We start from the raw sequence: 16,821 nt of genomic DNA, 5'->3' as shown, positions 1-16,821 counted from the left end.
TTAGTAACAAGCATGCATCTACACAGCACCTCAAATCACAGTAAAATTCTGAGAGCACATTGAGCCAAACCCACTAAGCAAGGCCATTTGGTATCCCCAAACCAAAGGGTGCTAGAGCACGGGTGGCTGAGGGTTTTACCACCCGTAGGTAGACAGGGCAGGAGAAATGCCTACACCTGCACCGAGCTCTAAGCTGCTTCAGGGCAAGCACACTTTCAGTGCTTTGCTGCTCAAACACCTCAAGGCACAAGTCAGCAGCACAAGAAGTCACATTTGCTCCTCTTACTGCACGCACACATTTCTTTTGTCCTGTTGTGCGATATTCAAACTCCCTGAAACTCGATCAATTTTAATAAAATACCTAAGGGATGACGTGGGTGTAAACAATTCTGTTCTTTAAACACGATACAAAAGCCAGTGTTATTTACCATACCTTAACAATTTCCTTCCCTGCTGCAGTGGAGAAAATTATACCTACGTGCCTACTCTGAAACAGGCTGTAAATTATGTTAGTTTTTGTATTGCTTCTCTGAAGAACATACAAAACTGGCTGTGAAAGGAGGGACACTAGTATGGTACTTCAAATATAATGCCTGAAAGACATTAAAATAAAAAGGACTGATTGATAAGAAAAAAGGCAAGAACATCCGTGGTTTTATTACAAAAACACCCAGTAACTGTATTTAACACAAAACAGTAACTGAGAGTCTCGTTTTATTTTGCTTTCAGTGTACATGCTCATTATTATTCCATTTAATTTACAGAAGGGCTATGTAAAATGAAATTAAAATTAGAGAGGAAACAAAAGGAAGGTTGAGGCATAGAATTTTCTTAGCAAGCAATGATCACAGGAGACAGCACAGATTGAACAGGGGTTCAACAGGAGTGACACCTAGGGATAAAGGTAAACAGTAACTTTTTCCTTATCCATTAGATTCTCCATGGGGCTTTTTTTGTTTGTTTTAGCAAAACAGTTTAGAGTATCACAGTATACAGGAAGACTAAATGGCAAAGAACGTCTCACACACGCACCACATTTATCCCTGCTACTGGTCCAGGATCCAAAACTTCAGTTAACATTCAACTTCCTAGCTCTCATTCATTGATAAACTATACAGGATTACACTGTACATGGAGTTAAAATTACAAAAATGTCATATTTACAAAATCTGTACACACATAGTAAAACTCACAAAATTGTCATCTATGTATCACAAGTTGCTACACCAAAATATTAAAAATGGGATAAAATTATACATTTCTCTTGTCCATTTTTAAAAAGGGTTCAATATTTCAAAGACAGACCACCTATTTCCCCCAAATAAGACTGATAAGAGAACTAGAAACCTAAAGTATCCTCCTGGGATAAAATGTTGCGAGCAGCATCTCCCAACTAGAAAGAAGCCTATATCCTGTCTGCTGGGGTGGGGTGTGCAGTTAGCATCTATGTACAGAAATGGTGAAACTACAACGAGGATGTCTTTGGCTAAACCTTTGGCATAAATTAAAATCACACATCAAAAGTTACAGAAAAGGTTTTCTTGGTGATGGCAGAGCTCGGGGATTTCTTTCTGAGATACTGTTATATACAGTTTTTCTTTCTCTAAGGAAAGAGGGTAGGAAAAAAGGATTCAGGGAACAGATGAAAATGAGGCAACGCTAGTTCTTCATCAAATTTTTCCATTGTAAGAAACATCGTATCAAACCTTTTCACTAAAACATAATTCAATCATAGAAATAACCTCGTCCAGAATTTCTTTTTCTGAAACCGCGTATGAAAAAATTAGTAAACCAGCCATGGCAGAAAAAAATTGTTTCAGCACATCAAGTACATATTAGTGCAGGAAGGTGGATTAACTCATCCACTGTATAAATAAGCTTTATGCACAGCGTACATTAAATAACCATCACACCCCACTCACACCCAGTACACAGATGCTCCTCAGTGAAGATAAACATTTATCAAGTAATTAAAGTGTATGTAGTGCAAATGTTACAACCAAGTATTATGCACATGCTACTTGCTTGGTTTAAAGTTACACGAAGATGTGGTGCCTGAAATCATGGACATATATACATCCTTGTCACACTTGGTACAATGTCCTAAGCCACAGAAATACCGATGTGTTTTTATCTATATATATACACACACACGTTTTCTTAAAATGTGACCACCACATCAATACAGTAACACAAACAGACTAAAAATCAATACCTGCTTCCAGATGCTCCAAGGCTCAGAAAGTTTGTGCTTCTAACTCTTGCAGTCATTACGTGCCCCCCTTCCACGCCCCCCCTCGCCAGCTGAGACGGGGGGGGACAGTCTTCAGGTCTGTGCTGCATAGGATGAGGGCAACTGAGAGGAATAAACGACGGCACAGGCACCTAAGCTGCTTTCCTCCATCAACAGTTCCATGCCCCATGATGAAGGGTTGAGAGAATTTCCCCTCCACACCGTTCCTGGGTGGAGGCTTATTGAAAAAACAAAAATCATAACGTGCTTTCCATATTATAAGTGGCAGCAAATCAAGGCACGCTGTACTAATTCTGTAGCATTTAGATTAGCTGACTTTGCAGGGGATGCTCACTGGGGAAGGTCCGATGTTCTCAACTGGCTGCTGGGCCGCGTTGGGCCATAGAGAGTAACAGAAGCTATATGATTATTCTGCATCACCTGCAAAAAGATGGCAGGGAAAAAGGAAAATTAGAAGAACTGTATACCGAACAGGAACTTGAAGAGTGAAAACAGCAAATATGGAACTGACCTGCCTGCAAAAAGGAATCCCAACAAAAGAAAGCAACAAGCATGTTTAGCAAACACCTCATGGCTGGTTCCTAAAAGCAGTCTCTAGTTTGCTATGACATTTAAACACCAGCACACTCCACCAGTACCTGGAGCTGAGCTCATGCATCTCCTGCTAGTACAAGCCCTAGGTGACAGACTTGAAGCGCCAGCTTCAACATACAAATGTACAGCCTCACAGAAGAGGCTGGAAAGTTGCCTGCTCTGCTATCATCTCTAAAAGCATAGCTCCTCCCAAATGCTGGCTTTTGATGAAATAGGAAATAAGAAGCCAGGAAAAAGTAACAGCAAAGTCCTCATTTTCTTTGCTCAAATATATCAAGCTCTTTTTCCTTACCTCAAAGATCATTCGTTGCAGTCCAAAGCAAAAGGTTGACCCAAAGGGGTTAGTGTTGTTTGGAGATGATGACCTGAACAGAAGAGACGGGAAAAATTGGACATGTGAGGACTGGGAATTTCTCGGGAATAGCAACCAGTTAATATAGGGTAAGTTATGGCACCTTTATCATGTTAAATAGCTTTCATAAGAAGAAAGTAAATCTACATTATGCAACACCATTGCTAGTTTCCAAATGAGCCAGAGGAAACCTCTGGTTAATGTCCCAGAAGGGTTCCTAACACCAAGGGAGAAAGGAGAAAGGAACCAAAGCTAACAACGACCTCTACAGGAAAACTTTCTTTCACTGAACTTGGGCAGGAAGAATCCTGAAAATAAACAGGGAAGACAGAAGTGCCATATTATTTATTACAAATAATTTTTGTCCAAGATCTTTTGCCATTCTTCACCTTTTATCTCTCAGTCTCTTTCAAGTGTATTTACTATAAACTATTTATGAATCCATGTTAAAAAGTATTCTATTTCAGCATCTTACAGACTAATCTATATTTTATTAAACAGTATTTTTCAAGATTAATGCATCACTTACCCTTCAAATAATTTGGATTTTTTGATCATATATATGATGACAGCAGACTCCTGACTGCAATGCATTTTAGATTATGGCCCAAGAACATTAGGAAACACTTAGCTTTTGGCCTTTTTTGTAACTGGTTGGTTTCTCAAAAGGTGTGTCTGAGACATTTAGAGATGTGCTCAGTAAAGCAAGCTCTGGTTGATTTAGAACACAGAAAAAAATAATATAAAGTGTAATATATGTAATCGCTACTTCACTCCAGCTTTATTTTACATGGCTTCAGCTCAAGCGATCTCACTGGCATAAAACAGGAAAAGGGGGGACAAAGAGCACAATACTTCAAAGGAAAAAAAAATGGACCATATGAAAGCTTGATAAAATACCTTGTTTGATACATCTGAAAATGCTAAAGTATTTTCACAGTCTCCATAAGTTAACACTTCTCCTGACCTAAATCGGTTGCATATCATATCATATAGCATGGTAGCTCTACAAACAGGTGGTGCCTGTTTTACCCAACAACCAGCTCAACCCCTGTAGGAACAGAGCAAACTTAAGCTTACTGTTCTGTCTTCAGTCTTCAAGAACTGTAGAACAAGCACATACATACATAAAAGCAAAACTCCTTCAGTCTGCTGCCATATGTTCCAGACACTGCAATGCATGATGTCATGCTGCTGAAATGCATGTGCCTACAGTACAAGCAATCTGCACTATTTATTATACATAGAGATACTCCTTTTGTATCTGCTGCTTCGCTCTTCTCTGGATTTTACAGTCCAACAAACTTTGGAAGTGTTTTCATTCTGCACGTCAGCCTTTAACTCCTCTGAGAACAGTTATTTAGTATTGTTAGTGGCCAAAAGGTATGAAACTTAAAGAATCCCCAAAGTAATTAGTTCAATATTCTTCCTCTACATAAACTCATCCTATTATCAGCTCAATCCCTGCCAAGCAAAAGAAACACTTTACCTGTGAAGTACCACTGGCTTCTCTACAGGGTGCCCCAGAAGGTCCTGAATACTGTCCCACTGCAAGGATGTCAAAGACCTTGTGTTAAAATCAGTCACAGGAGATTATTGTTTTTTTAAATCTAGAAACACAGCCACGTATATTTTTGCAACATGCTTGTTTGACAAATAGCATAGAAACTGCATTTACTGAAGTATTTTGTGACTAGAGACATACTCAATAATGGAAACTGTCAGGCCTAGGAAATGCTCTCAAGGTTTTTTTCATCGTTTTTGTCCCAAACTAGCTTTAAATTAGAATTACTGTGAAAAATTCTATGGGTCTTATGGCAAAAATGTACCTAGAAAACCTGGTAATATTTCTGACACACCTTAGAGAAAAAGTGTTCTCTAAGCAGCTGTGAGAAACCTCAGCTAAATATCCTTTCACATACCTTTGCAGAGGGAAAAATAGCATCCCTGCTACCTCTCCCAAAAACCTTTCCTTCGTTTAACAGGCAGGTTTGGAAAAGAAGAGGAAAACTGCACTATTTAATGATAAGGAATTTCAAGCAATTTTCATCACTGTAAATAGACTTAATGAAAGCTGAAATTTCACATACAAGATCGAAATAAGTTAAAACACTGATGGATATAAGTAACTCAAATAAAAAAATGGTAGCTTCCCAGTTCCTGACTACTTTTTCGCCCCTCCAGCTTGGGACCCAGAATTCACCAAAGAAATTAAACCTTAGGAGCCAAGAGAACAGAACTGACCCTGGCTGAAGGTTAACTGTAGAGTCACTTCTGAGACAAATTTCTTCAGAATTTTTTCAACTTAAAGAAGCTCTTAAACAGGCAGCAGCAAGTGCCCAGCTGGGAATTTCACCTAGAGTCTGCTGCCCCCAGGAGGTGTCACACTGGCAGTGACATTTTGGTGAGCCCTGCTGCTACCTGAAAAGCAACTCATTACTGGCACTCTTCAGAAGAAAGGACCACCGGACCTTCTTGGTTAGTTACTGCATGTCTTCAAGAGCTACATTAGAAAAGCCCAGGGAAAGTTTTAAGAATGTCTCTTCCAGTTCGCATTCAGCCACCACTTCTGTCACTTCCCTGTATCGCTATACTGTTGTATTTCTACCTGCAGCTATCTTAGAAAGCAGGGTATGCAGTAATTAAGTTTACTCAAAGTGTGTTATTACAAATGCTTTCAATCCCTAAAAGACAACTAAATATTTGAACTACTAAACATACGCACATTAAGCTTTGGCTGTCGACTTTTCTATTTTAAAACAACATAACACAACTGCTATCATTTCTTCAAATGGCATTGCAAGTCTGATAAAGACCATTTAGGAGGTTTAAGGAAAAAAGGAAAGCATTCAGTTCTGTACAGACTTACCTTGCTGTACGTTGTACACGTTTCAGTCTGTGAATCAGCACTATCTATGAAAGAAAAACAGAACAGCCTTTGTAATTCATGCTCGAACAGTCTCCTGTATAATCCTTTATTTAGGGACATTAGTTCAGATAGAGGGAGACATACAAGCAATACATCGGTTCATATACAAATTTACCAGCATTTACTAGCAATCAAGAGCTGTCATCAGCATTGATTAAATGCTAGATAATGGGATTAAACAAATTTGCCTATTTACAAGTTCCAAGTCCTAATGCTGCGTATGTTTGCATTGTACCATTGCATATAAGAACGTCAGCATGAAAGAAACTACTTCACTGCGCTAAGTGAACACACCTAGCACAAACACTCATCAAGATAACACAGCATGCCACACATCTAGTCCAAACAGTTGCATTTGGAAAGGAGGCTGGCAAAACCGACACCTTGAAGCTAGAACACCACTCTCTTAAAAACGAAGAGAGCAGAGAGCTTGGGAACTACAGTCCCCAGAATCATTCCTGCAGAAAGAGAAAACCAACCCTGTATCCATTAAAAAACAACCACCACCTGCAGGTGAGGACAGCATCATATTTATGCTTACAGTCTCAGAAATTAGTAGTTGGGTGGTTTCAGAATTTTTATACATACATTTGGGGAGCTCTGAATACTGAAAGCATCTTCCTGAAGCAGTAGGAATGAAGCTACACACTGAAGAAGCCAAACATAGCAAATGGTATTTAATTTGATTGAAAGCTCCTCTGTATTTTCCACCCGCTAAATAAACGTGGTCTCCTTATGGTGAAAGTTCAGTGTCTGTGCAACTGAACTCTGTCAAGTTACTGTCTGAAGCTGAGGCACAGAAGGGAGTAAATAAAACTGCATCATGTGCTGCCACCAGATGGAAAAACACGGGCTCTTCCTAAGTCCTGTAACATTCGTTTTTAATCAACCCTTCTGGTCTCTAGCTTATATTCAGGATGCATAATAAGTACAAGACAAACAAAAGACAAAACAAGAACAAAAAAAGAAACAGATGCATTCAGGAGAGCTTCACAGCGATACTTGAGCTGAATAACAATAATAAGAAACACCTTTGAGATATTGCACAATAACCTAAGGGAAAAAAATTAAAAATTGAGCAGAACTTTCATGCTCATCCTCCTTGCTGAACTGCAAGTCAATCTTCACATAAGTCTGCACACACAGACATAGTTTTTCCAGGTTTTTATTCCTCCATGTGCTCACACTGCTGTGACATCCACAGAATTGCATTTTACACAGTTAAGTGCTTTCCGTGAAAGCCACTCAGAGGAAGAAAGCATCCCCTGCCAAACCCTTGCAAGCATCCAGTGTTCCCTGAATAGTCAACACACACATTTTCATAGCACACCTGTTAATTCTTACATTAAAGAAGGCTACCTTGATCACAATCGTCCTCAAACAAAGTTCCGCATGCTTTCTTTAGATCACTTCCATGCACAGAGCTGTGCACATCTAAGCATCTTGCTGAATCAGCACCACTGTATCGTAACAGAATTTGGGAGGAGAAAATAATGCTATTTTCTGAGCTTGGACATTTTCGAGTAGGCACTAAGAGACATGCTTTGACCACAGCATGTAAATATATTTTCAATGTTTGTTCTCATTCCCAGCTATACCACTTTTTATTGAATATCAGTTTATATTGAATACCATCAATAAACCTTTCAAGAGTGAGTAGCACATCATTAAAAAATTAACAATGGAATGGACTGACCAGCTCAGATTAACACTGCCTTACAGAGCTTCTGAGTCCCTCGGTACAAGGTAACTGATTTGAGCAAAGCAGAGTGGCAGCATCACAGAAAATTAGTGATGTTGTATAGTGAATACCCATATGATCCATGTAAGTGAACAAGGTTGCATAAGTAAAAATCAGAAAATTGCTGAACTCTTCCTGAAGCATTTTTCACTTTAAGAGCAAGAAAACACGCCCCAAAACCTAAAATCTCTCCTCTGTCTCACTATTGACATCCTCTGATAATCAAGAATGCATTAGAAATTAAAACTGATGATATCTCCCTCTTTGTTTGGTGGCACACGTCCCCTGAGGCTGGACAGCAGCTGGCCTACTCACCTCGCTTAATGACTAGCGGAATCTTGAATTCACAGCGGTGGTAGCTAAAAAGAACAAATCATAAAGCTATCAGAAAGCAGAAGAGCCAACACAAACTACAAAGCACAAACTTAGAGCTCTTAATAAACCAGCTAAATTAAAAGTCACATGCATAATAAAATGAAAAGGAGAGTCAAGAGTATCAGATGAAGAAGAAAAATTGCCATTTCTATTTTCTACATCAAAAAAGCCATCAGCCTGGGAATGTCCTAGCACAATTTTCTAAAGGATACAAAAGGTCCTTCAGCACAAATTGCTCGTTACACAGACTTGATGGACAAGTACTCAGCTTAGAAAAAGTACTGCAGATTTCTCTAACACTAATGCTCAACTGTCTGAAAATATGTTCTCTTTGTTCAGGTATCCAATCACTTATTCCTTAACTCATATGCCTCTTCTAAAGAGTTTTCATTTGAAAAGAACTGAAAATATGCTGGTCAGATGCGTAAGAGGGGAAAAATAACTTGAAAACTGAGCAGTGACTGGAACAACATCAAGAAAAATGAAGCACAGTACCTACCAGTAATACTAGACACTATAGTTGGATCAAGAACTACTTGAGAACATACTTGGCAACATAAACACATTTAAATGTAAGAAAATAGTAGTAAAAACATGCTAATAATGATGGCTGAAAACCCTGCTGGTTACCAGGTATCCCAAAGACACTGGGGCAAAAATACAGGACCTCTCTAAAATGAGTATAAAGCTCCCTTTCCTGATGTTTTAAAACACTCTTGAACAGATCCATTCTTTACACTCACATGTTAAAGTTGTAATGACCAGGATAATTCGTATGCAGGACAAATTTCTTCACCTTGTGAGTGTTTGCATCAAAGAGAATATCCTGTTGAAGAAAAAGGCAGACATATGAAGCCAGTTGGAAAGAAAAAGGTGGCTTTCCCCAAACTACCCTGAGATGAGTTACAATAGCATCTGCATAGAGTGATAAGTATCAATCCTACTTGAACCAAGTGGAATTGTGAAAAGTAGAATTTGGGAATGAGATTTTTTATAAATTCAAATAAACACACACTTCTTCCAGTACTCAATCACGACTGCAGTTTTATTTGCTCATGTTGGCTATTCTTCTAAGGAGGTCTTGTCTTTCTGCTTATTATTTACACCAATGTATACTACAGTAAGGAGAGACATAAAGGTTGAGCTACATCCCACAGCTCTGCAAGCTTTCACAGGTAGTATTCTGGCACACCTATTTCAGTTCTACAGGACAAGAGAGTGCCTTTCAGAAACAAGAACTCAGCTACCTATGCATCAAGCATGGCAGGAGAAGAAAACCAAAAGAGAACACCAAAGCACAAGCACAAACAGCCCTCCACCCACTGCTGGATATGACAAAATGTTACTGATTGAATTCACAAGCACTAGAAAAAGTTAGTCGTGTTTTTCTTAATCCAGAGATTCCTACAGCAGCAAGAGTTTCAGTTTCCCCACAGTTTTTGGCATTCTGAAGCAGTTGCTGTGTAGCGGAATCAGAACGTCGCATGCATTTGTTTAGGGAAGCTTCCCACTCACCACTCCAAGCGTGAAGTAATTGAAGAAGTAGTCATTGCACTTTGATGGGACCTGCTTATGGGGCGAGGGTGAATGGATTTTCATCTGCAAGAAACATTTTTCAGATGTATTTAAAAAGGCTCACAAATACAAACGCCACTAACAATACCCCTACACTCAAACTATTGCCATAACCTCATTTCAACACCAAAGCCCTTCTTCAAAAATATAAGGACACTGTGCTTAATGACAAGGCCCCTGGCTGGCTGCAGAGGCACACCACATCAGATTTATCTTTTTAGTTATTGGAAGTAAAAGGCTTACTCATATGTTATCATAAAAACATCAGGAAAGGATCAAAATATATGCTAAAGTTATTTTAAATGAAACGTTTAAAAATAAACCGCGCACTTGCTATGGCTTATTTGGATAGAAACATTTCCATTTTTATCAATTTTCAAATCAGTTAAAATGTTGCAAATGACAGATTATGTATTTGATTTTTAAAATTTAAACGGATTTGCATTGATTTAGCTTAAAATGCTTTTTAATACCAAGTCGTGTAAACGTTCACTCTGGTCTATTACATGTCAAATGAATTGCTCAGAATCTGCGCTACATGGCAACTTAACTTCGCTGGCCTTGCAAAACCCAGGCCCTGTGATTAAACAGACATTATTGAAGAGAGACGAAGTCCTCTCTCTGCGTGAATGAATTTCCTTACCTTATCTTCGGACTTGTAGAAGACTTTGTGCGGAGACCCCAGAGTGCTCAGCACATCCTGGCACGAATCACCGAAGTACACGCACCGCTCAAATACCCGCATCTTGGCATCGGCTAAAACACCTGGGCCACAACCTGAGGAACAGAAAGCGACTCAAAAGTCATCCTGCCTGATCACAGAATGCATCAACAAATCAACAATAAAAGCTTAACATTATTTTCTTTATCACAAACCAAACAGCTGCATTCTTTAAACAACGTTGTCAAAATAAGTGTAACCCTTTATTTTACAAGGGCTCAAACACAGTGAAATATTTCTTATCACAGTGATGTATTTGCTGACTGTTGCACAGATCCTCTTCTGTCCTGGTTCCAGCTAGGATAGAGTTAATTTTCCTCCTAGTAGCTGGTAGGGTGCTATGGTTTGGATTAGGATGAGAAGAGCATTGATAAAATGCTGATGTTTTAATTCTTGCAGAGCAGTGCTTACGCTAAGCCGAGGACTTTCCAGCTTCTCACTCTGTCCTGCCAGCGGGCAGGCTGGGGGTGCAGCAGGAGCTGGGAGGGGACAGACCCAGGACAGCTGACCCAAACTGGCCAGAGGGGTATTCCATACCATATGGCATCATGCTAAACAATATATAGGGGTGACTGGCCGGGGTGGGGGGCCGGCTGCTTGGGGATAGGCTGGGCATCGGTCAGCGGGTGGTGAGCAATGGCATTGTGCATCACTTGTTTCGTACACATTATTATTAGTAGTATGTGTATCATTATTATTATTATTATTTTCCTGTCTTAATAAACTGTCTTTATCTCAACTCACAGGCTTCACTTTCCCGTTTCTCTCCCCCATCCCAGAGAGGGAGGGGGGAGGGTGAGCGAATGGCTGTGTGGTGCTTAGCTGCCAGCCGGGTTAAACCACAACAGCATCTTAACCTCCAGCTTCAGCAATGTTGTCTTCACTTCCCTGCCATTCAAACACTGACTTTTTCCTAATCAGTCAGTCTCAATTTCATCATCTGGTTATCAGCAGTAAGTACCAAGAATTATTTCCATCTCCTCACAACACTGAATTTTAGCAGCCAGAGTTGTGTTCCCAAAGCTATAAAGTGGCGTGTAATCTAAGCACCTTCCACAGCAGCTAAGAAAGTAAAGCCCATAAAATGAAATTCCTCATCCATATCGACTGCATGAGAGAACAGACATTCTTTACTGAAGGTTCCCATAGCTCATTAACCCAATATCAAGTGTGTTCCTACACAAATAATGTATTAAGAATTGATCTTACTGAACTGCTATTTCATAGATGAACGGCTGACAAATGTTGCTAGATGTTAAGAAATGGAAAGACCTTACAGTTTGCGACCCCATTTGCTTTCAGGAACGTAGCATCTTACTAGAATGCACATACAAGCACGCAGCAATTAATGCAAAATACAGGATGTACTCTCAATGCACATTGAGCTTTTCTTGCTATACATTATTCATGTAGTTATTTCCCAAATACAATAAATCAGAAAAATGTGACTGAGTCATCCTTGACTTTTTAAGCAAGAGTTACTTCAAGTGAAAGTATTTCCAGAGAAGCTTATGCTAGAAGGTGTGTGGCATGTTCTACAAAGGGGTTCCTGCAAACCTCTGCAAGACAGGAACACCACATACCAAGATGGTCTCATTTCAGTTTTTACTCTAAGCATTGAAGTTGTATTTTAGTAATTACACTGTTCAATGACAACATTTCCTTAAAGCTGCACATGTATACGTGTATGTGAACAAAACTTGACTCTCTACCTTAGAACTGGTCCAATTTCTGAAAAATCATTTACATTATTATGATACTATAGCTAACTCCTGCCCTAGCACATGAGGATAGATGTTCCTTTTTCTTAAAAAAACAACAAAAAAACAAACAAACCAAAAAAAAAAAAACCATTGCCAAGTCTCAAGTTACAGTCACTGAACAAGGCTCCCTTGCAGGCATTATGCCTTTCCCCAATTTTGAAGGCCCGCCAGCCCCTAGAAGCATATACAAGGACAAGCTACTCATCAGCCTTTGTCACTCTCACTGCTGTCTCCTACAGCTAATGAAAACTGAATTGAATTCAAAGTGCAGTCTAAGGCTGCAGCAGCAATACGCCTCTCGCTGGCATTTTTGAAAGCCTTCCAAAATTAATCACAAAAATATCCACATATACAGCTCAGTGGAATCTCAGAAGATGCACGTATACACAAGGTTTCTCCACTTCTAACGGTTTTTCCAGCAATGTACTTGCATTTTTATTCTTCACATACACTTGGAGACCACCACGGTGAACAGACACTAATGACCAGGGCCCAGGAAACATGGCAGCAGGCAAATTCACCTCCACAGAGTTTTGTTTTGTTTCCAAGAGTTCAAAATTAAGTATATAAGAACACTTTGAAACCACCCATGGAAATATCACAAATATCCTACGCTTAACCCCTCTTTTCCTTAGGGGAGGAAGCAGCTCCATGTTCTGAGTGTCACCAGTACCTGCAGTGAGTAGGCGAAGCCGTAAACCTGAGGGTCCAGTCCCATCTCTCAGCACATCGACGTTCTCGGCGTACACATTACCAAGGAAACAGCTGAGGGGCATCAAGGGAGCCCTGAAACCAATCGCACAAAGATGCATATAAGACTCCATCTTCAAACTTTCCATTAGCGAGCTGATGGGGGTTTACTGGAACGGAGCACATTAATTTTGACAAAACAGCATTTAACTCAGAATGAAGATTACAAGTTATATTAAACACAAGGATCAGAAATCCTAGAGAAAGAAGAACTACTACCAGGCAGGATTCAAATACAGGACCTTTACATTTGAAGAAAAAAACCCAGCAAGTTTCAAAGACTCCAGAAATTACAGAAACTATATCTAGCCTTTGGAAAGCCCCCCCAAAGATGTGTCATTTCAGACTTTTCTCAGGAAAACAGAAGTTCCCTAGTGTTTTGTTTGTTTTTTAAAGATACCTATCGCTTGAAGTAGGCACGTGACCCAAACATGGCAGAAGCCCCTTCACCACAACGGTCTCACTGCACTTGGCAAGGTACTTCACAGCCCAGAACGTGAAAGCAGCTTGTGCAGATAACCCTAAATAATCATGTTGCTTTACTGGGACAGTTCTCATTTTAATTCAATTACAATAACATTTGAGAAAACTGTCACAGCAACAAGCGAGATATTTTCAATCGAACAGCTGCTTGTTTTACGCACTAGTTTGACATGACTTTCTCCTCTACCTAAATGAATGACCTGGCCAGAAGGCAGGCTTGGAGCTCGCACACACCAACGCCCCTGAGACAGTCAGCACTTGCACGAAAGCCCAGCGTGGGACGGATGAGCACAGACGACAGTTTTCTGAAGTGCACTTCTGTCTCATTAGGAGATGCTGTCTGTGTAAATAAGGTTCCCTCCCTCCTTAGCAGTCATCTGCTGATGTGCTAACCTCCTCTTGCCTTTAAATCACAACCATCTCTCCAAAATGTACCACCGTAACACTTCAGGTATTGTAAACTCTTCCTTTTGGTTTACAAGAAGTCCTTGAGTAAGAAACCCCAGCAACAATGTTTTTAGAGAGAGCAAAACATCAAATACTGTACCATAAATTACTGCTTAGAAGAAGACAGAATGCAATGCCTTCAAAATACTGTGTTCAAATGCAAACACTCCGTTAATGCATTAAGGCACGAAGGTTAATCTCCTCAGAACAGTAAGCTCAGTCAGGTAGTGGCACAGATATAGAATGTATGACAAAGACATAAAATATGCAGCAGATTTTACACATGCCTTCAGTCTGAAGATACGGTTTATTTTTATATAGCAAGAGAGTTTAACCCATGGCAGGACCCTGCCATGACACACCCCATACCAATACACTACAAAACAACTCACCACCTACCACGCAGGTTTGATTTGTCTAGGGATAGGTCATAAGCATGCAAACAAAACACAGAGCAAGAATAATCTAGCCTCATCTCTTTCTGGATTCGCTGTATTTCCTCCTTCGCCTCGTGAATTGATTTTCAGTTCAGCTCAGTTAGCCTACAGTAGCTGAGCCAAGCTGGTATTACAGCACCAAAAATCAAACCAGCACTCGATTACAAGGCTGGAGGACAATCCCTGTGGAAATTAGAAATACACTGGTATCTAAAGGCATTCTGCACGCTGCAGAATTCACAAAAGACCCAAACTGAACCAAGGATGTAATTACATTTAGCATTTGCAAAACCCTAGCTAAATGAGGAAGAAAGAGAACACTGTAAATGACCTAAACGCCGTGAGCAGCTGTACGTACTTGGTGTCCTGCAGACTGTTCCCGTTGTAGATGTACATCCGTTTCACAGTCGCACCGTGCGGAATTTGCAGAGACGCCAGACCATGGGCAAAGTTAGGCTGTGGATACAGAAAATGATTCTTGTTGCGTGACACATTAGATAAAATTCAGGTCAAATATTATCTTGGAACTATGGTATACGCTTATCAACTCAGGTAAGTCTCTAGCCAAAGACACGGGGGTTAAAAAAATAAAAGATTCAACCTTCTACAACTCACTGTTAGTTGACATTACACTGCTTCTGGATTCCTGAACTGGAGTGAAACGCTCACTACATTTATCCACCAAGAGATGGCACTAGTTTGTCAGTTAGCCATCTGTGTACTGAGAATTCAAGGTTTTCTTGGTTTTATCACTGGCAACTAGCAATAGAAAAGTATTTGTACTGTTAGGCTGAGAAATAAGCTCCTACAGGTAGAGCTTGTTTTTCCTCTCCCACTGCGTTAATTTCATCCTTTTAACATTTTTACTGGTTTGTAAAATGCTTTGACCGGATGAACACTTATTCTTTACATAGATTTTCCACTCTCATTATCACCCCATTCTTATACACACCGTTTTGATAGGGATTTAGAGTGCTCTCATCAAACAGAAAGAGTCCCCAAGAAGTCAGATTCGTGCTGCCAGTGCAGAACAAACTGATTTTGTCCCAAGAGACAACAAAAATAACATGCGTGAGATGCAAACCATTATCCTGGTCAATTTTAGCAGGACATCATGTAAGGATAATGTAAAAATCTGTTCCTAGAGAAAAAAATAACCCAGAGGAATGAGTTTCACTGCTGTAGGTATTTAGAAGGGAACCTCCAACACCTATCAGATCTAGAGATGCTCTGAATTCGATCCTCTGAATTTGCTCGGAACGCAACCACCTCAAAACATGCTAACACATTTCTAAAGTAGCTGACTGCTAGATACATGGCTCACTTCTTAACAGAAACAGCGAGCAGGCTTTCCATCATCTCCTCCCCTGCAGATCGTTACTAATTATATCAAAACCCCAAGGTTTTCTCCAGATTTTTTTCTTTTACATAGGCAAAGACTATGCTGCTTTAACTAGTTTTGCATTCCTACTTGACCCTCTCTAAACTTGAAAGATTTTTACATCTGCAATTCTCATTTCACTCTTTATTCAGCCTGTCCTAACTGTTGTCTCTGAAGAGCTCTACACATGGTCTTCTTCCCTGTGGACTGTTTTACCCTACCCTGTTTTCAAACCTTTTCTATCCAACTATTTCTATCTGTTTTCAATCCTGAGAATTCTGATTTTCACTGTGTGAACAACATTTTTACTAACCACATTTAAATGACTAGATAAATAATTTTCTCCAATATTTTGACAGGTAGAAAGAACTGGATCATCCCCAAGCACCACAACACATCCCCCTCAAAGCATATTTGTACCATGCTTTCTGTAACCGTCCTTCGTTATTTTCTTAGTCAATTGAAGCACCTACCACATCAAGACTCAGAGATGCAATGGCTAGAATTGATTCTAGTAACTTTTTTAGACATCTTTTCAAATCTTTGATATAACAACTGACTGTCTTTGCAGCTCAGCCATTTCACTCAGAGATGCCCTTGCAAGTCTTGAGTGAAAAGCTTCTACTTGGTTGGGATGTTCGTTCTTTTTGCTTTATCACTAGGTTTCAGCTTACCTTCTAGCATTTCTGAACCCAACTGACCTTTGCTACTGCTAAATGGTAACTTTCCCTAAACATCTCCCTGCTCTCTGGTATGCTGAAACAATTTCTAAAGCACCAGGCTGTGACATGCAAACACATGCCATCATGTTGCTTGATTTTCCCCCCACTTGTTTTTGACTCTGTTTCTGTTCCTCTGTTTATTACTAGTACCATACTGCAAACATTCTTTTTGAACTGATGACCATAGGTAATACAACAAATTGTTTACAGCCTCATATAAAACAAGTTATATGCACATTTTCGTTAGTACAGGTGGAAATCACAGAAGACCTGTACTTGTTTCCACTATAGACAGTG

General features: G+C 39.8%; 1 protein-coding gene across 4 annotated transcripts in view; it reads right to left on the bottom strand.

The window, feature by feature from the left end:
• Positions 1-653: 653 nt before the first annotated feature.
• The window catches only part of PHAF1 (phagophore assembly factor 1), a 37,230-nt gene continuing 21,062 nt past the window's right edge, over positions 654-16,821 (bottom strand). For 3 of the 4 annotated variants that reach the window (XM_080551888.1, XM_080551886.1, XM_080551887.1), the window contains exons 8-17: positions 14,780-14,877; positions 12,978-13,090; positions 10,464-10,597; positions 9,761-9,844; positions 8,989-9,071; positions 8,186-8,229; positions 6,070-6,113; positions 4,690-4,748; positions 3,141-3,213; positions 654-2,674 (exon numbers count right to left, since the gene is read on the bottom strand). In XM_080551888.1, the coding sequence (XP_080408014.1) occupies positions 2,585-2,674; positions 3,141-3,213; positions 4,690-4,748; positions 6,070-6,113; positions 8,186-8,229; positions 8,989-9,071; positions 9,761-9,844; positions 10,464-10,597; positions 12,978-13,090; positions 14,780-14,877 (822 nt within the window). In that variant the 3' untranslated portion in view covers positions 654-2,584. The remainder of the gene's footprint in view (positions 2,675-3,140; positions 3,214-4,689; positions 4,749-6,069; positions 6,114-8,185; positions 8,230-8,988; positions 9,072-9,760; positions 9,845-10,463; positions 10,598-12,977; positions 13,091-14,779; positions 14,878-16,821) is intronic. The other variant, XM_080551889.1, reaches the window with a different exon arrangement.

This window comes from Anser brachyrhynchus (assembly GCF_964034855.1).
Source record: "Anser brachyrhynchus genome assembly, chromosome: 12".
NCBI lineage: Eukaryota > Metazoa > Chordata > Aves > Anseriformes > Anatidae > Anser > Anser brachyrhynchus.
Note: the sequence above shows the minus strand (reverse complement) of the source record. Positions and strands in the feature narration are given on the sequence as shown.